Here is a 17,288-nt window from a genome sequence, read left to right as displayed (position 1 = left end):
AAATTAATTAAAATGCTATATTTTCTAATTTTAAAAAATCTTTAATGTTTACACATTTATACCACTTCTATTCTATTTAAAATTTTAAATTTTAAAAAACAATATTTTCAAAAATAAGATATCCAAAATTAGAACCTACCAATGGAAAAACAAATTTTATCTAAGAGATCATGGGTTTTTATATTCGAATCAATACACAATTAATTCATAAAAAATTTAACAACCCCTTATAAGAGACAGCCCATGATTATGGTCTAAGGTCCTCATTAATAAGAAAAAGTATAATACTCTTGTGGAGTACTCTAGTCATCATCATCATCAGTCATCACTACCTATTCTTTGACACAACATCAATGCAGGTCGCTATGCATGTGCCAGTATATGTTGGGGGACCTCTTGAATTGAAGTCACCATGCAAGTACTAGCTATAATTAATACCCGAACAGTTTAATTTGTATGGATCCCTACTGCATGGTTCGTGGCGCTATTTAATGTGACACAACTATACTATACTAGAAGAATTTACAATAAGTACGTACGTTGACACGTTGTCTAGCTATATCTGTTCTTTTTTTTTACCATCACATAATCGAACGAACCGGCGGCTGGGAATTATGTACGTGTATTCTTGCGAGTTTCTGCTCTTCTTTTATCTTTAAACTAGCTCGATTATATCGTTGTATTCTTACCTAGTTTCGAATTTGGAAGTGTATGTTCTTTGTAAACGATGATGTAAAATTCACGTCTTTTCTTTCATTTTGCTGTAGTTTGGAAAAATGAAAACATTATGTAGCTTGGTTGATTCCCACGCTGGAAGAGGAGTCGAACTCTTAATGCCTTGGTTTACGGGTGCGACTAATTAGCCACCTGATTATATGGCTCTTGGAAGGTGATCTATAGCTTAATATTTATTTACTGTCATTTATATGCCCTATATACTTTTTTCGTGTAACAAGTGTCGAATGGCTAGAATACCAATATAAGAACAGTAACGACTGAACAAGTCTATATTGAAGTTATGTGTTTTCAGGTTGCCATCTTTGCATGGGAGATTAGAATTGCTTCAGGAATATAGAACATAGTGGATATGTTCAAAGAAAACATGCTAAAAATGGAAATGATTCATCATCAAACCCTTGACTACGTATTTATTAACATATGCGTGCGTTTTTAGATGTGTATTTGTTTTTTTTGTTTATCTAATAACCCGGGGACCCCCATGGCCTTGGCCCTTCGACGTATTTTCGTCTAAAATTGTTTCTCATTGCTATTTTTTGCACTATATATATATATATATATATATATATTTATGGTTCTTCGCTAAATTATACATAATATACATATTAAAAATATATATATATAAGAGAAAGTAACGTAATTGCTAGATTCACGTAAATCTTTAATTGTCAGTCAAACATTAGTATCTGATTTAGCGGTACCGTGTTTTATACAATACAAAGTAGCGTGTCATCAACTCCAAATAAATCGAAAACCTTTGTAAGAAATAAATATGTCTAATTATTTTTTCCATTTAACTCCAAATAAATAAAATATATTCTGCCAATTTCAAACTTTGAATCAACAAACAACATAATTAGTCGTTTATTTTTTTGAACGTGCAGCCTCAGAAGCAAAGAGATATACTATAATACTAGGCAAAACATTCATACAACAAGCTCTATGTATTAAAATATATATTCTACCTATTGGAGATGGGATTTGGACCACTTGGGACTCCATGTTCACGGGCATCGAACATCTTCCCCTTCCGCCATGTCTTCATCGGTCGCCGAACTCTAAACCTCTCCCTTTTTCTTCCTTCCGGCGAAGTCACTGCCACATAACTGACGTCTCCAACGTTGGAGCCAATCCGGTGAGTTTGATCATCAATGGTTCTTTGATGGGTCTGGAGGATTAGAGAAAGGAAGAAGAAGAGAGCAAGTAAAATGATGATGTGAGGAGATCTCATCACATGTTATACCAATATAAGATAAGAAGCTTTGATGTCAAAAAAAAAAAAAAGATAAGAAGCTTATAAATATTATAATACAACTTAAAGCGGTACAACAAAAAAGGTTGATGTCACTTGAGGGTTATACTAGAACTGGGGAGCTCGTGAAAGATCAAGAGAAGAGTTTTGATTTTTCTGTAAACTTTAGCTAATAGAGTTATAGAGAGAAAGAGATTGTGGAGGCAGTGTTTCTTTTTGTTTTTGTGTATTAATGCGTGGAAAGTGTTTATAAGCTATGTAAAGAAAGAAAATAAAAGAAAAAGCGAAGATGGTACGATTTTTTTTTTTTTAACTTTGTCTGTGGTGTGAACTTTGAGGATTGATGGAGACTGTCAAATCAAAGGGGTTAATATATGACTCCAAAGTTTATTATATAAACACTCAATATTACACTTATTGAAAATATATATAATTACACTACTACAATTAAAAAAAAAAAATTGTTGTAAATCTGTGATGGATTTTTAGCTTAACTTAAAGCTGCCGACGACAAATCTCATCAATTGATTTGGTTGGAGGTGTCGGAGACAAACACAAGCCGACGAACACTATTTTTTCTTCATCTTATACCAAAATTCTAGTTACCCAAAAGAAAAGGAAAAGCGTGAAGAAAAGGAGAAAGAGAAATACTAAATTACGGAAAATTAGCCACACAAAAGACAAAGAGTCTCTTCCATGACAAGATTTAACGATGTCATGTTCCTATTTTAAACATTTTTCATAACACTGGTCAGAAGATTTTTTTTTGTTTTTTTGGTCTTCCCGGTTGCTCCTAAATTAGGTACCAATCAATTACAAAAAGATAGAAGGAGAGGAGAGATTGGAATATAAACTAGACTAATAAAAAGTTTTGAATCTTACTAATATTGGTTCAGAATGTATTACCACAAAATTCAACGGTGATAGAGTAATGCCTTCTCAGTTCTCTCATGCCGATCTCATCAATCTTACTATTAACACAATAACTTCTACTAACATTATCAAGAGTTTTGGTAAAGACTTTTTTTTTTATATCCAGTCAAACAAGCATTTGCAAATGGTATGATATAGGACTACAACATACAATTTTTTTACGCAACAAGTAGTTTCATCTATAGTTAGTAGTTGTAATAGATGTCCACATATAAAATATTGTGGATGAGGTTTCTGCTAATGAATAAGTTGAAAACATCCCTAATATTCATATTCATGGATATCTTCTGGCTCTCTAGAACATGTATTTAGTAATCTGCCTCCAGCGACAAATCCACTTTCGGGAAAGGTCTATTATAACCAGCAAACAATATAAGAACGTCACCCATTTTGCATTCACCATCAATAGTTTGGGAAAACGATTTCCAGCCAATCATTTAAAACTCTACATATATAGTTATATACAATATCCCTATATATACTAATTGTTCGTTTAATTAATTGGTTTGGTTTGACTCACCTCACTCATGTCACTCATTATTAAGAAAACCAAGAAGATTGTTGATCGCAAGTCGCAACCATGTTTTACGGCACTTCAATGTTTCATTCAAACGAACTCAACTGATTTTTTTTTGGTTTTGATATAAGAATATTAAAGAAAGGCAGTAGAATCAAAAAGAAGTGCTAGAGAGTTATGATTTATGAAGTAGATCATAACTCATAGGAAACGAATCTTATATCTTTAGAATATATATGAATTTTTATCTATACCACTTTGGTACTTATAAACTCTTTTTTAGTTATTTAAAACATATGTACAATTACTTATTAATTTTCTTATATAATATTCCTACATTTAAAACACTAGACATCGTCGTCTACACTTTATATAGTACACAACTTCAGTATGTAATTTTTAAGTTAGGAACAAAAATCTTGAAGATAAATCAAACTAACTAATTCCACCTAAATAAGAGAGTAGTTGATCCAAATGTAATTCCAGTTCAACTGATATTTTGTTGTACATATAGAAATCTAAATGACTTCTCATGCTCTATAAATAACTTCTCTAGTTATTAAATATATTTCAAATTTAAAATAAAAAACATTTAAAATCTAAAATTAACCCACTTTAAGTAAAAATAAACCAAACACAAAATTGTAATGATTTTTATTTTCTTTTCAAAACCAAAAACAGTTGAAACCAATATCTTTTTCCCCTTCAATTATCAAACCAATACATGAAAAAAAAAAAACAGACTAACCACAAGTTTAATGGTAGACACACCAAAAAAAAAAAAAACTTTTAAAGATAATTAGAAAACTAATAAGTGTGAATTAAAAGTCCCTACTTGCCAACGGCTAATTCAACCCAACGGCTCCTTTGGAGTCTCCGCTTTTGGACCCTCCACGCTTTCATTTTCATTAATTAATCATCTAATTAGGAGAAATAACTACTAACCAATAAAGTTAAATGATCTTTAATACTGCATTCCATCGCTAAAGAACTTCACAAAACAACTTGTAGAAGCTTCCTCGAGACCTCAACATATACTTTGTCTTCGTCCGAATCTGTCTTCCCCTGTTTTTTACACTCTGTTTTTTTTTTATTCTCTCTCTCCGACACGTTTCCAAGTTTAGAGGATAGACTCAGAACAATTCTATGACTCACATTTTTTTCTTTTACTTTTCGTCGCTATGTCTAAATATTTTATTTTGGTATCAATGTTAAGTGCTATGTCTAAATATAGATATAACAAAACATACTGTTTCACTTGAATTAACTGTTTCTTCATCGTTACGATTCTAACACACCACTTTGGTTGCTCTGTTTTTAGCTAAAACAAAACCAACTTTGTTGTTCTTTTCCCTTTCAAAAGAGAAAGGTTTTGATTTCTATTTCATTACCTTGGATCGATCTTTTTCTCTAAGATCCAAATCAGAGATGGGTCTTTGTGTTTGCAATCGTTGACAGATAAGTCAATTGGCTTTAATGGCCTCGTTACGACCTAGCTTCGGATGTGTCCTTAGAGATCGCAACCAACGGCACAGCGAAGACGATTTCGTTTTCAAGAAGAATCTGAAAGCTCTAGTGAAAACTGCTCCTCCGGAGATCTCCGACGAGGGTTCCCAGAACAGAGTCAATTCTTTGATCGGGAACAAGCGGAAAAAGAACAACAACTGTCGTCTTGGATCGCCGGAGAAACCACGTTCGAGGAAAGGGAATAACTTTACAGACAGTCCTGGAGGTGCTTCTTCTCTTGTGCAGATATGGGAGGCAAGGCTGAACCGATCTAATGGTCGATCAACAGAGAGCACCAGCTCAGAAGCGAGCGTTCAAGAAATCCACATTCCGGATCCACCCATCGACGGCGACTCTGAGTCGGAGAACGAGTCGAAGAGTCCTGGTCAGACGTTGGAGATTGAATCTGGGACTCCGAATAGTACGGTTTCTGATTCCGGTGAGAGCAAATGGGGCCGTGTCGGTGAAATGGTACGGAGATTGAGTAACGAACAGAAGCGAACTCCCCGAGATAATGTCGGTGCCGTCGAAACGCCGAAGACGACGGAGCAAAGAAGTTTTCCGGTGGTTACTTGTTCGCCACGAATCCGAGGACGGCAAGCGTTGTCAGACTTGCTTGTGCATATGGTACGAGAACGCCACCGCGAATTGGAATCGCTTCTTGGACGCAACGCGGTTTCTAGGTTTTCTCAGCGCGGTCGCCTCCAGGTACGTACTTTGCATCACTTATACAAAACAGCTCACAACCTTTTTAAGGTTTCACTGTAAAAAAGGTGAAGTCTTGTTTTTTGTTTTTGTTTTGGACAGTCAATGTTGCGGCTAAGGAGTCTCAAACGCGGTCTAGCGATTCAAGATCGTCATCGCGGTAGCACGAAAGGTGATTTGTATCGAGTCCAACCTTGTTCTAAAATTCTTCATCTAAGGTATGCCGTATGCATTAGCGTTGACTTCGAGCTTGGCTACGCCACTAGTTCATGAACTTGATTTTCTCATCTCCTCAGTCTTAAAATTGCAACAGAGAAAAATTCCGGGAAAATGCAGCAAACGCCTCCTCTGAAGCCGAACGAATGAAGTGTCAACAACAATCCATCGTAGAAACAGAGAGATTGCGATCAAGAGAAATCAGTGTTATCCCAGATACTCCTTCCACAGAGCGTTCAAGCCCTCAAAACCGCAACACAGAGGAAGCAATCTTACGCAAGAACGAAACTGAAGTTTTGAAAAGAAATTCTAATAGCACTAGCCCTATGATCACAAGCGTAACTGATTATCAAGAACCGCAGATACTAGGCAACGAGGTAACAGACAAGGTTGAAAGCGGTAAGCATGGAACTCAAGAAGAGACACCGTTCCTTGAGAGACAAGAAACCTCGTTCCAAAACAGATGGGAAGAGCAAGAAGAGTATGAGGATGAGCAGTCTTATTACGGAGACATGAGCAATGACTGGTTTACAGAAATATCTCGGCCTCGGACTTATTGGGAAGATCTGAGGAAATCTCGGTATCTGGAAGTGATGAACACTAGATCTGACAAAGACGATATATGTAGACTTCTCGAGAGGTAAACCAAAGTCAAAAACCCTTCTTTATTACTTTCTAGAAAGATCTTAATATTGGTTATGGTTCAAACAGAGGAACTGTTTCGGGTTTCCTCCAGAGCGGATTACAAGAGAAGATCGATAAGCTTATAATGTCCCGTGTTCAGACACATCCAGCTCAGCGGATTGAAGAAGCTGATAAAGAAGAAGAGAAAGATGAAGACAGAGATGACTTAAGCCAATCGTCGTCGCAGATATTTGCACCGTCTCCGGCAGGATCATGGAGTTCTCAGGACATAGGAGTTACTCCAACACCTATTCACACCTATGCACAATCTTCAGCGCCTTCAACACCTATGCACAATCTTCATTCCAATGTGAGCCTCTCTTTTCTTGTTGAAATGTCGCTATCAGCTGTTTTGATGAGGCTGGCATTTACATTTCATTTAAAAAAATGTTTCAGGAGATGGAGATTATAAGCGAATTGAGATCAAGCATTTTACAGCTCCAACAAGAAATGTCTGAGTTACGAGACTCTGTCAAAACGTGTTTGGACGTAAACGCCGGACTTCAAAAGTCAGTTCACCTTGAAAATCCCCTGAAACGCAAATGCTGCGTTTGTAACGAAACCCAAATTGAAACACTTCTATACAGGTAACCCTATATATTACTTTGCTTTGGTGGTGACTCCAAAAAACGTTATTAAATATATCTATTCCGTTTGATTTCTGCAGATGCGGGCACATGTGTACATGCATGAGATGCGCAAACGAACTAAAATACAATGGCGGGAAATGTCCAATTTGTTGTGCCATGATTCTAGACGTCGTTCGCGTTTTCGTTGATTCAAGAACCTGAAAATTACTAAAACCAAACGGTGCAACACGATAACGATACATACCTATGATACGTTTTTTCTTCTTCTAACTCATCTGTTTGCTTTCACGTTTGACCGGAGCGCGTTTGCGTTTTGGATCTACGTCCGAGATTCATATATATATGTTTTTTTATATGTGAATTACTAACCAAACTCTTTTTTTTTGTTGTTGGCGTTGAAGTTTTCATCTTGTAAAGATAATATCTACATATACCTCCTTTCACTTTCCTAGCATCAAGTTGGAACAGGATTTGTAGAATGTACGAGGTTTTAGTACTTGGCGTTTATTTTATATTTTGTGTAATGTACCAATCTTAAAATAATGAAGGAAAAAATTTGGTACTTTTCACATTCGTAAAAAAAGGAGCATTATGAAGAAAAAAAACAGAGGAAATCAAAGCAGAGCATATTTTTCAAATGCTCAATGTCTTTCATCGATTTTGTAACGTAGAGGAGACTCGAATCTAAAAAGAAGATGAACATGAATACATGATCTCACCACTGATATATACAGACCGAGCATTCGTAGATACGAATGTATATTATTGTAATGTCTTAATTAGTGAGAGCTGAGAAATATTCTTTTGGTGTGTTTTCACGCGTTCTGTGCCGCTAAGAACGTATTGAAGTCATCTCTAGCTTTCAACAGTCTTGGGGTTATACAAGATCGTGGCGAAGCCGGGCAAGAATCCGAATTTATGGTCGAGAATCTGACACGGCGTTGTGGTGATGTCTCTGCCGAACCACCTAGCTGTCTTCCCGACAGAGAACTGCTCTTCTTTAGGACACTTCTCAAAGCAAGACTTCCTGTTTCCTTGTCAAAGAAGAAACCCGAACTCACAGGTTCTTGCACATCTCCACCGCCACATCTTATCATCTCCACCGGTAGATCAAAATACAATCGACCGCTTTCGCGGGCTAGAGCTGTCGCTGAAGCCCATGAGCCACACTCGAATTTCTCGAGGGAAGCGCTTAGGGAGACTGCAGTTGAATCTGAGAATGATGAAGGTTTGATCATTTTCTTCTTCATTGAATCCTCGCTTTTTGGTGATCTCACAGGTTTTTTCCCAAACCCAGGGAGGGATAAACAGAAGGCATTGCACTTGAATTCTTCTTCTTCTTGGTAGAAGTTTTTCTCGGGATACCTAGTTTTTCTTAGAGAAAGCATGGATTCTTGGTGGCTAAACTTCTTCCGTTGTTTCATCATCGGTTGGGGAAGAACAGGAAGCGGCACCGCGTTGTCTCTTGGCGGAGACATGGCCAGAGGCAAGACCATTCTGAAGCTTTCTTCGTTCACCGATGGGCGGGAGACCATCATCTGATTCTGCGGAGCCGCCTTCTTCACCAAGAAGTTAATGTTAGGGTTAGGGTTTTGGTCTCCTGAATAAACGTTGAAACCCTGCCACTCGTCGTTGCTCCATTTGTGGGCTAAACTATCTTCTAACACGATCAATGCTGGAGGAGACATAACAATTATACTCAGAAATCCCAGACAGTATAATACTATGAAGATGATGAAAGTAAAATGTGAGTTATATATATATTTTTTTTGGTAGACAAATGTGAGTTATATTTTTTAAGGTTGGGTTAGAATTCTACGAAAAAATATATTTATAGATGTAAAAATGGGGAGTACATAAGTGGAAAGCACGTCTATGGCGGCGTGGAGAAGTAGTGACGAACATGTTGCGATGTTAATACAGAGGCGGTCTGAAGAAGAAGGAACAGGATAATATTTGAATATACTAAATCCGTGTCTCCACATGTTTGACCAAAATAAGCTATTTAATCAGTGTTAGGTACGCGTGGATAATCAAAATGAATTGAGAATCTTGACAAGATTTAATGTAAAAAGATTTGAGAGTTAATAAGATAAGATTATTTTGTTGTTGGATGGTTAGGCTCCATACTGCATTTGGAACAATGTGTCTTCAGAATTTTATGTTGGTCAATAAAAAATTGCTAAAAGTATTTTAATCGAGTGTTTTTAATTGTAGTAACATGAATGGCATGGCCAATGCCAAGAGGACCAAAAAAAATGCATGAGAATTGTAGGAAAACGTATTTTAGGTATTAAATTATAAAAGTATTTTTTTATACACCCAATGTAGCGAGGTGTAGCATTTGCAACTTCCTTGTTAATTTTTTTTTTCTTTTATATAAAATTTATAGGCAATTTAACTGACGATTTTGGAAAATATTTTATGGGTTTTAAGAAAGTATTATAGTTAAAAATGCAAAAAAGTAAGATAATTATTTTTATATGACGTTTCAGATGATTTTTTTTTTCTTTCTTTCTATAGAGGAAAATGAAAATACTAAAAAGTCAATTTTACATTTTTTTTTAAAAAGAGGAAGATGCAACAAACCCGATATTTTAGCTGGTAATAAAACCGCGTAATTGTCTGTAATGTTAGTTGATTGTAATAATAGTTTATTAATGGGCCGAACAGAGAAGCCCATATTGATACAAAGAGTTTTCGAAAAAAGCCTATTCGTTGTAAACCCTAAACCGGAGCAACGCGTTCTCTTCCGTCTTCTTCTTCTTCCTCCGACCTGCGTCTGTCTTTCTGAATCCTTCGAAAAAGCTCTCGTGAGTCACTACTACTCTTCTCTAATGTCTGTACATGTCAAGGTACATAAGTTTATTTTTACTTCCCGGTTAAGTTGCAGCCTCTGTTTGGATTCAATCCCAGACTTTGTTTATTACATTTTGGCTTATTCCGTCTCATAATCTAGCACTTCTGTTGTGAAGTCACCTTCTTTTGAGGTTTTGGGTTATCATAAAGTCTTCAACTTTGTTCAATTTGAACACTTTTAAGTAGTTAGAACTGGTATACAGACTCAATTACCAGTTTGAGTTTATTGTAGAAAGATGCAGTTTGTTTTAAGGCATGGAGCTGTGTTGAAGCTTTTTCTTGATTAGTTTGTGTCACTGTTTAGGAGGAACCTGTGCTTGTGCAAAACTGTGATGTCGAGAATTCGGAGCTTGTTGTTTTCAATGGAAATGGAGTTAGTGAGCTTGAGGATTTTGGGACTTGCATAGATGATATTACTGAAAGAGTGAATCAGGTAAAATGAATTGCTTTTCACTTGACGCCATGACTCTCTTAGTGTCGAGTCTCTTACTGCTATATGTGATGGCAGCTTGAGCAAAAAGTTGTGGAAGTTGAACACTTTTACTCTACCAAAGATGGAGCAGCTCAAACTAATACTTCTAAGAGTAACTCAGGAGGGAAAAAGATTGCGATTTCTCAACCAAATATCTCGAAATGTAACTCGGCTGGTAAAGATAAAACAAAGGGAAAACATGTTTCCAGCCCTGAACTTATGCGTCAATTTGCTACAATGTTTCGTCAGGTAAGCAAGAAAAACTTATCACTTTTTCTTCTGATGATACGAAGCTTAGGATTTTGATTTACTTCGTTTGATGCTTCCTTAGTTTGCCAAGCAAAGATTTTTGCTCAGTGTTTGCTGCATTTGAACGTTTCCGTCTTCTAATACCTTAGATTACTCAAAATAAATGGGCATGGCCGTTCATGGAGCCTGTTGATGTTAAAGGACTTGGACTCCATGATTATTACAAGGTAAAGATTACAAACTTTGCTATTTTACTCTGTAGGCCAAATTAAATGTATGGTGAAATCAACTGTTTTCGATAAATGTTGAAATGATTTTTTTGATATATGTCGATAGCTTGTGTTCATTTACTTATCAGGTTATAGAGAAGCCAATGGACTTGGGAACGATCAAAAAGAAAATGGAGGGTTCAGAGTATAGCAATGTGCGGGAGATATATGCTGATGTTAGGCTAGTTTTCAAGAATGCGATGAAGTATAACGAAGCAAAAGAAGATGTCTATGTGATGGCTCAATCTCTGTTGCAAAAATTCGAGGAGAAATGGATTCACATAATGCCTAAACTTGTAGAAGAGGTAAACCAAATGTTCAGTTTCCAATTAATCACCCTTTTTATAATAGTGTGTTAGAAGAATTGCTTTGGTATGAACAGGAAAAGAAACAAGCAGACGAAGAAGCTGAGGAGCATGCAAATAAACAGCTTACTCTGGAGGCTGCACAAGCGGAAATGGCTAGGGATTTAAGCAATGAAGTAAGCAAAATACTTTGAAAAACCTTTTTCTACTTGTTGCTCTGTTTCAGGCCATTGATTATATAGTAGCTCCGGTTTGATGAGTTTTCTTTGTACATATCTTTAGCTATATGAGATCGATCTTGAGCTGGAGAGACTCCGGGAATCAGTAGTTCAGAGATGCAGGTTAATAGCCTCCTCTGTTAAATCATTTTACCCTTAATGAACGGTCTTATTGAAGGGTCCTTAACAGAGTTTTCGTTTGGATTTGAAATGAACAGGAAACTGTCCACTCAAGAAAAGAAGGGACTATCTGCAGCACTAGGTCGACTCTCTCCCGAGGATCTGTCGAAAGCGTTGAAAATGGTTTCAGAGAGCAACCCGAGTTTTCCGGCTGGAGCACCAGAAGTTGAGCTTGACATTGATGTTCAGGTAAACACCAAAATCGTGTTCTTATTTCTTTGTGGTTTTGGCATTAGAAATTTCAGGTTTTTTAACGGTTTTCTCTCTGTTTTTCGAATAGACGGATGTTACCTTGTGGAGATTGAAGGTGTTTGTGCAAGAAGCATTGAAAGCAGCAGCTAACAAGAGCTCTGGAGGAACAAACGCTCAAACCAATAACAACAATACTGGAGAGATCAACAAAAACAATGCGAAAAGACGGAGAGAGATCTCTGATGCAATCAACAAAGCTTCAATTAAAAGAGCTAAGAAGGCTTAAATCAATATCATATCTGTGTTTATCCATCCCTAAGGAACAGAATGAGTTTGTTGTAACACCAATATAAATATAAATTAGGGACTTTCCAGAGTTCAAACGTTCATTTCAATGTAAAATATAATGAATGTTAAAAAAAAAAAATGTGAGTGTGGAAAAACATTCTGACGAAATGCCTTATTCTATTGAGTAACATGGATCAGGCAGAAGTTATCAGGCCCTACACTGTATGATAATTGGCTAAGTGCTTCAGTGAAAGGCCTGGACTCATTATCTCCTGCAAAAACACAAAAAAAATCTCTGATTTTATATACAGAAGAAGCAAACAAAAAAAAAAATCCAAATTCCATGTGTTAAAATGTTACCTATAGTTCCACCTAATTCAATGATGCAAACATCAGGAGGACCTTCTTTTCCATCAACAGGAATCATTGCAACTCTCTCAACCCATTCTCGAATTGTATCAGTGATGTGAGGAACAATCTAAAAATCCATTACCAACCAAAAACTTATAACTCAAAGTTTATGATGATGAGAGAGTAGAAATGTTGAAACTATCTTTCATTTACCTGAACAGTCTCTCCTAAATAATCTCCTTTCCTCTCTTTATCCATCACATACTGTGACAACAACAAAAGTACTTTAGTTATGAACTTGTTGCAGATAAATCCAAAGATAAACATAATGTAATTAGTTACCTGCTGAATCTTCCCGTAAGTGATGTTGTTATCTTGAAATAATAAAAACTGGTTTTAGATTGAGTGTTCCGTAAGGATCTAGAAATAATAAAAACTGGTTTTAGATTGAGTGTTCCGTAAGCAAACATTACATATACATTTTGAACTCAATGAAAGAAAGATACCAATTTTGATAAAAGTAACGCGAAGACCACAGGACTGAAGAAGAACACCAACACTGCTTGCAGTAATTCCTTTTCCTAATCCACTCACAACACCTCCAGTTACAAGCACGTACTTCATCTTCGACGTTTATATCCTGGAACAAAACGTCGAAGATGTGATGGATAAAGAGAGGAAAGGAGATTATTTAGGAGAGACTGTTCAGGTAAATGAAAGATAGTTTCAACATTTCTACTCTCTCATCATCATAAACTTTGAGTTATATGTTTTTGGTTGGTAATGGATTTTTAGATTGTTCCTCACATCACTGATACAATTCGAGAATGGGTTGAGAGAGTTGCAATGATTCCTGTTGATGGAAAAGAAGGTCCTCCTGATGTTTGCATCATTGAATTAGGTGGAACTATAGGTAACATTTTAACACATGGAATTTGGATTTTTTTTTGTTTGCTTCTTCTGTATATAAAAACAGAGATTTTTTTTGTGTTTTTGCAGGAGATAATGAGTCCAGGCCTTTCACTGAAGAACTTAGCCAATTATCATACAGTGTAGGGCCTGATAACTTCTGCCTGATCCATGTTACTCTTGTGCCTGTGCTCAGTGTTGTTGGTGAACAGGTATGTATATACATTTTCCAGAAGTAATATGTCTTTGAAAAACTTCATTTGTTTTGAATCTTTTATTTCAGAAAACAAAACCAACACAGCACAGCATTAGAGATATACGAAGCTTGAGACTGACACCTAATATCATAGCTTGTCGGAGCACAAAGGTTTTAACGTAACTTGTTCATCTTGGTGTCTATCTTCTTGTTTCTATTATACAAACTCCAACATTGTTTTACTGTTAGGTACTTGAAGAGAATGTAAAAGCAAAGCTATCTCGGTTTTGCTATCTTCCGGTATGATGCATCTTGTTTTAGTTTTCCTTGTTGTCTTGTACTCCTGGTTACTCAAAACTCTCGGTTAATCAGCTTGAAAACTTGTTTTCAGATTCAGAATATCTTCTCACTCTATGATGTTCACAACATCTGGCACATTCCTTCGATGCTGAATGTACGATTTTTCAACTACTGTGATGCATGATATTCGAAAGTTATCACAAAACTCATTAGATGCAACACTTCTCGTTGTCCCCATGAAACAGGATCAGAAGGCTCATGAAGCAATCTCAAAAGTCCTGAACCTTTCTGGTATTGCTAAAGAACCTTCTTTAGGCAAATGGGCTTCAATGGTAGACATTAGTGACAATTTAAATGTACCGGTGGGTCTCAACTGCCAAAGATTTGAATAGTTTCTGTATTTCAAAACTCGATGTCTCTTTCTTGAAACCCAAGTAAATGTTTTACAGGTGAGAATCGCTATCGTGGGGAAATATACAGATCTCTCAGATGCCTATCTCTCTGTCTTGAAGGTAAACTTATTCATCACTTTCTCTCATGGCACATCACTCTTAAGGTTTGGTTTAATGACCCTGCTCATTGGTTAATTAGGCCCTCTTCCATGCTTCTGTGGCTATCCAGAAAAAGCTTGTAGTTGATTTGGTTCCATCTTGTGATCTCGAAAAGACCACCAAGAAAGAGGTAAACAAGTGTGGTTAATCACGTTCATGCTAATATGCCTCTTAATGAATACTCTAAAACAGAATTTGTATCTCTTTTGGGCAGGATTCACGCGCATATGAGGCTGCTTGGAAGTTACTGAAGGTTTGTTATTTGTTTTTTTTTTTGGCAATCTTTGAGAAGCCTGATGATTCAAAACATAGCATAATTTGCTTCTTCAGGACGCAGATGGAGTTCTTCTCCCTGGAGGGTTTGGTGATAGGGGAATGGAGGGGATGATTCTTGCAGCAACATACTCCCGAGAAAACAATATCCCTTTCCTTGGTATCTGTCTTGGGATGCAGATCGCTGTCATCGAGTTTGCACGCTCACTTCTCTGCTTGCCTGATGCAAATAGCACAGAGTTTGAACCTGAAACCAAACTCCATGCATCATATTCATGCCTGAGGGCTCCACGACTCATATGGGAGGCACAATGCGGTTAGGCTCGAGAAGAGCCTATTTTCATGTCAAGGACAGTAAATCCGCAAGACTGTAAGAAACCATCAAACTTGATCCAATTCAATTCTCCCAATGCTACATTTTACTACTTTATGTAAACTGCTTTTTACAGATATGGGAACAAAGAGTTTATCGATGAGAGGCATCGCCATAGATACGAGGTATGGTTTCTTGCAAGCCTGAATACACATTTTAGTTTCTGAAAGCTTGGCCATTTCTTGATACAAGTAACTGGTTTCTTGCAGGTGAATCCTGATATGGTTGCAAGCCTCGAGAAAGCGGGTCTCTCTTTCGCTGCAAAAGATGAAACTGGGGAGCGCATGGAGATAGTAGAAGTTCCAAGCCACCCTTTTTTCATAGGAGCTCAATTCCATCCTGAGTACAAATCGAGACCCGGGAAAGTATCTCCTCTGTTCTTAGGTCAGAGTTCTTGTCATTGTTTCAAATCCAAAACTTTTTTTTATATATCAATATGCTCAGAAAATTTGAATCAAATTACAATTCTTTGTATCCAGGACTAATAGCAGCATCCTGTGGTGAGCTAGAAACAGTCCTGAATCCAGTTTCTATTCACCAAGACAACCAAACTATGGTACTTGGAAAAGAAGCAAGGCTTGGTCCAAAAAACTGGTTTTAGTAATGAAACCAACAATAGAGCTCAGAAACATCTTATCCAATGTAAGACATAATAATAGACGTCAGTGACTGATTTGTTCCATCTTTATGGGTTTGTTATTTATTATATTTTCTCTTTATCTTGGATTTTATCTGTCCAGCTGCAATAAAGCTCAACTGTCGGAGACCTATATATATGTATTTTTTTCCTGGAAGAATAGAGAAACATCTTTAAATGAAGCCATTGGCTTTTGATGTCAAATAAGTTAATAAATTTACTCCAATGTTGCAGAAAAGTATAAATATTATAATATACTAGAATTTGTAGATTTTAATTTTAAATATTTTTTATCAGTAAAAATTGTTGAGCTCAAATATAATCATTCTAACTTTTAATTATAAATCTATATAAATATTAAACTTACTTTACTCAGTGATATACAACATATATATTTTTGAAGATAATATTTATTTGTTATAATGGTTATATCTATTTGCGATTTTACGTGGGATTTTAGTTAAAATTTTTATCAATAAGAACCACTGAACATAAATATAATTTGAAGATTAAAAGATAAATCTATATAAATGCCGTACTTATTTTACTAATCTATATATATCATATATTGTCTATTGTCGCAATAATTTTGTCGACAATCATCTTACCTTTTATCTTTAAAGAGTTCTTCCATACTCATATCTCATGAAAACATAATTTTAAAAGTTCTAACGTCAATGTCGATCGTTGACCTTATTATAGAGACCATTTAAACATATCAATATTTTAGATTAAATGCAAATATACAAAGTTTTGAACAGTTTTAGTGTTATGTCGCTACAATAAGGTTGTCCAAATGCATCATCTTCCATAATATAATTTCCGACTAAATCAAAAATGCTTAAATGATGAAACATTTAAACCCTACAATAAATATCTATTCACTAATCCAAATTACATATTTTTCTAAAATCTCATATGTTAATTTTGTGATGCAACCCTATCTTCGTCTTCTCAAAAAAAGAAACATAGTGTACTTTAAATATGTTGTTTTTACCAATGTTTTGGGTTAAAAACATTTGATAATATATATATATATATATATACATCTATGTTATATTTGTTATATATATTTTATATTATGTTATAAAACTGTAGCTCAAGTTGATAATATAGCTTATGAGATATGCTACACAAATCACATGCCACTTTTTGTAACGGCTTACATATCATTTTTTCTATATTTTCTCACATTAATTTTGTTTTTTTAGATAGATTATATTTCAAAATTCTTTTTCATAGTTGTCCCAAAAAAAAAGTGCGCCATTTACATTATCTTTTTTTTAGATCAAAAATTAAAAGTTAAGTTAAGTTAAGTAATTAATTTTTTTCTGTGATATAAGTAAAATTTAATAAGATATCTTGATGGTATATGTTTTTTAGAAACTAATATTTTACTTCAATTTTCTTTCATGTTTAGATTTTTATAAATACAATTACATAACTTGTTTTTTTACTCCACCATGCATTAAAATCTTACTAACATTCTAAAACTCATTAACCCATTATAAATTTTGGAATATAA

At 35.5% G+C, this 17,288-nt stretch overlaps 6 protein-coding genes across 9 annotated transcripts; 3 read left to right on the top strand and 3 right to left on the bottom strand.

Moving 5' to 3' along the window:
- Positions 1–1,494: 1,494 nt before the first annotated feature.
- LOC109133411 (CLAVATA3/ESR (CLE)-related protein 42-like) lies at positions 1,495–2,244 on the bottom strand. The gene has a single exon (XM_019246501.2). It carries the CDS (start codon positions 1,967–1,969, stop codon positions 1,700–1,702), a length of 270 nt encoding a protein of 89 aa, XP_019102046.1. The 5' UTR covers positions 1,970–2,244; the 3' UTR covers positions 1,495–1,699.
- Positions 2,245–4,406: 2,162 nt separating this feature from the next.
- On the top strand, positions 4,407–7,525 carry LOC104792249 (uncharacterized). The gene is made up of 6 exons (XM_010518359.3): positions 4,407–5,654; positions 5,754–5,869; positions 5,965–6,507; positions 6,579–6,861; positions 6,948–7,138; positions 7,219–7,525. Exons 1-6 carry the CDS (start codon positions 4,917–4,919, stop codon positions 7,340–7,342), a joined length of 1,995 nt encoding a protein of 664 aa, XP_010516661.1. The 5' UTR covers positions 4,407–4,916; the 3' UTR covers positions 7,343–7,525.
- Positions 7,526–7,681: 156 nt separating this feature from the next.
- On the bottom strand, positions 7,682–8,939 carry LOC104792248 (uncharacterized). Its single transcript, XM_010518358.3, has one exon. It carries the CDS (start codon positions 8,827–8,829, stop codon positions 7,957–7,959), a length of 873 nt encoding a protein of 290 aa, XP_010516660.1. The 5' UTR covers positions 8,830–8,939; the 3' UTR covers positions 7,682–7,956.
- A 921-nt stretch (positions 8,940–9,860) lies between these two features.
- Positions 9,861–12,341, top strand: LOC104792246 (transcription factor GTE1). 4 transcript variants are annotated; one of them, XM_010518353.3, is made up of 9 exons: positions 9,861–9,996; positions 10,305–10,433; positions 10,509–10,721; positions 10,871–10,948; positions 11,080–11,295; positions 11,373–11,471; positions 11,578–11,636; positions 11,732–11,882; positions 11,974–12,341. In XM_010518353.3, the coding sequence occupies exons 1-9, from the start codon at positions 9,979–9,981 to the stop codon at positions 12,169–12,171; spliced, it is 1,161 nt and encodes a 386-aa protein (XP_010516655.2). In that variant the 5' UTR covers positions 9,861–9,978; the 3' UTR covers positions 12,172–12,341. The 4 variants fall into 4 exon arrangements, with proteins under 4 accessions (XP_010516655.2, XP_087309808.1, XP_087309809.1 ...); XM_087453682.1 differs by having other exon boundaries at positions 9,862–9,996; positions 10,804–10,948; XM_087453683.1 differs by having other exon boundaries at positions 9,864–9,954; positions 10,804–10,948.
- On the bottom strand, positions 12,335–13,149 carry LOC104792247 (uncharacterized). Its single transcript, XM_019246917.2, is given in 4 exon segments — positions 12,335–12,445; positions 12,534–12,651; positions 12,738–12,788; positions 12,867–13,149. Coding segments are annotated over 4 exon segments (546 nt in total). The 5' UTR covers position 13,149; the 3' UTR covers positions 12,335–12,350.
- Positions 13,026–16,001, top strand: LOC104699237 (uncharacterized). The gene is made up of 14 exons (XM_087453684.1): positions 13,026–13,233; positions 13,320–13,437; positions 13,524–13,645; positions 13,717–13,800; positions 13,879–13,929; positions 14,021–14,083; positions 14,175–14,291; positions 14,379–14,441; positions 14,521–14,610; positions 14,695–14,733; positions 14,811–15,123; positions 15,203–15,251; positions 15,336–15,510; positions 15,606–16,001. Exons 1-11 carry the CDS (start codon positions 13,189–13,191, stop codon positions 15,072–15,074), a joined length of 1,056 nt encoding a protein of 351 aa, XP_087309810.1. The 5' UTR covers positions 13,026–13,188; the 3' UTR covers positions 15,075–15,123; positions 15,203–15,251; positions 15,336–15,510; positions 15,606–16,001.
- Positions 16,002–17,288: the final 1,287 nt, after the last annotated feature.

This window comes from Camelina sativa, chromosome 6 (assembly GCF_030686135.1).
Source record: "Camelina sativa cultivar CO46 ecotype springtype chromosome 6, ASM3068613v1".
In the NCBI taxonomy this organism is placed as follows: domain Eukaryota; kingdom Viridiplantae; phylum Streptophyta; class Magnoliopsida; order Brassicales; family Brassicaceae; genus Camelina; species Camelina sativa.
Note: the sequence above shows the minus strand (reverse complement) of the source record. Positions and strands in the feature narration are given on the sequence as shown.

What these genes read in the sequence shown, in the direction of transcription:
- LOC109133411 (XM_019246501.2), bottom strand. Translation starts at nt 1,969, where the DNA reads ATGAGATCTCCTCACATCATCATTTTACTTGCTCTCTTCTTCTTCCTT.
- LOC104792249 (XM_010518359.3), top strand. Translation starts at nt 4,917, where the DNA reads ATGGCCTCGTTACGACCTAGCTTCGGATGTGTCCTTAGAGATCGCAAC. An exon ending in TCTAAAATTCTTCATCTAAG is followed by an intron (nt 5,870 to 5,964) that starts GTATGCCGTATG and finishes AAATTGCAACAG; the next exon opens with AGAAAAATTCCGGGAAAATG. An exon ending in TGCACAATCTTCATTCCAAT is followed by an intron (nt 6,862 to 6,947) that starts GTGAGCCTCTCT and finishes AAAATGTTTCAG; the next exon opens with GAGATGGAGATTATAAGCGA.
- LOC104792248 (XM_010518358.3), bottom strand. Translation starts at nt 8,829, where the DNA reads ATGTCTCCTCCAGCATTGATCGTGTTAGAAGATAGTTTAGCCCACAAA.
- LOC104792246 (XM_010518353.3), top strand. An exon ending in TTGCTACAATGTTTCGTCAG is followed by an intron (nt 10,722 to 10,870) that starts GTAAGCAAGAAA and finishes CTAATACCTTAG; the next exon opens with ATTACTCAAAATAAATGGGC. An exon ending in TCAGTAGTTCAGAGATGCAG is followed by an intron (nt 11,637 to 11,731) that starts GTTAATAGCCTC and finishes TGAAATGAACAG; the next exon opens with GAAACTGTCCACTCAAGAAA.
- LOC104699237 (XM_087453684.1), top strand. Translation starts at nt 13,189, where the DNA reads ATGGATAAAGAGAGGAAAGGAGATTATTTAGGAGAGACTGTTCAG. An exon ending in ATTTAGGAGAGACTGTTCAG is followed by an intron (nt 13,234 to 13,319) that starts GTAAATGAAAGA and finishes ATGGATTTTTAG; the next exon opens with ATTGTTCCTCACATCACTGA. An exon ending in TGAATTAGGTGGAACTATAG is followed by an intron (nt 13,438 to 13,523) that starts GTAACATTTTAA and finishes GTGTTTTTGCAG; the next exon opens with GAGATAATGAGTCCAGGCCT.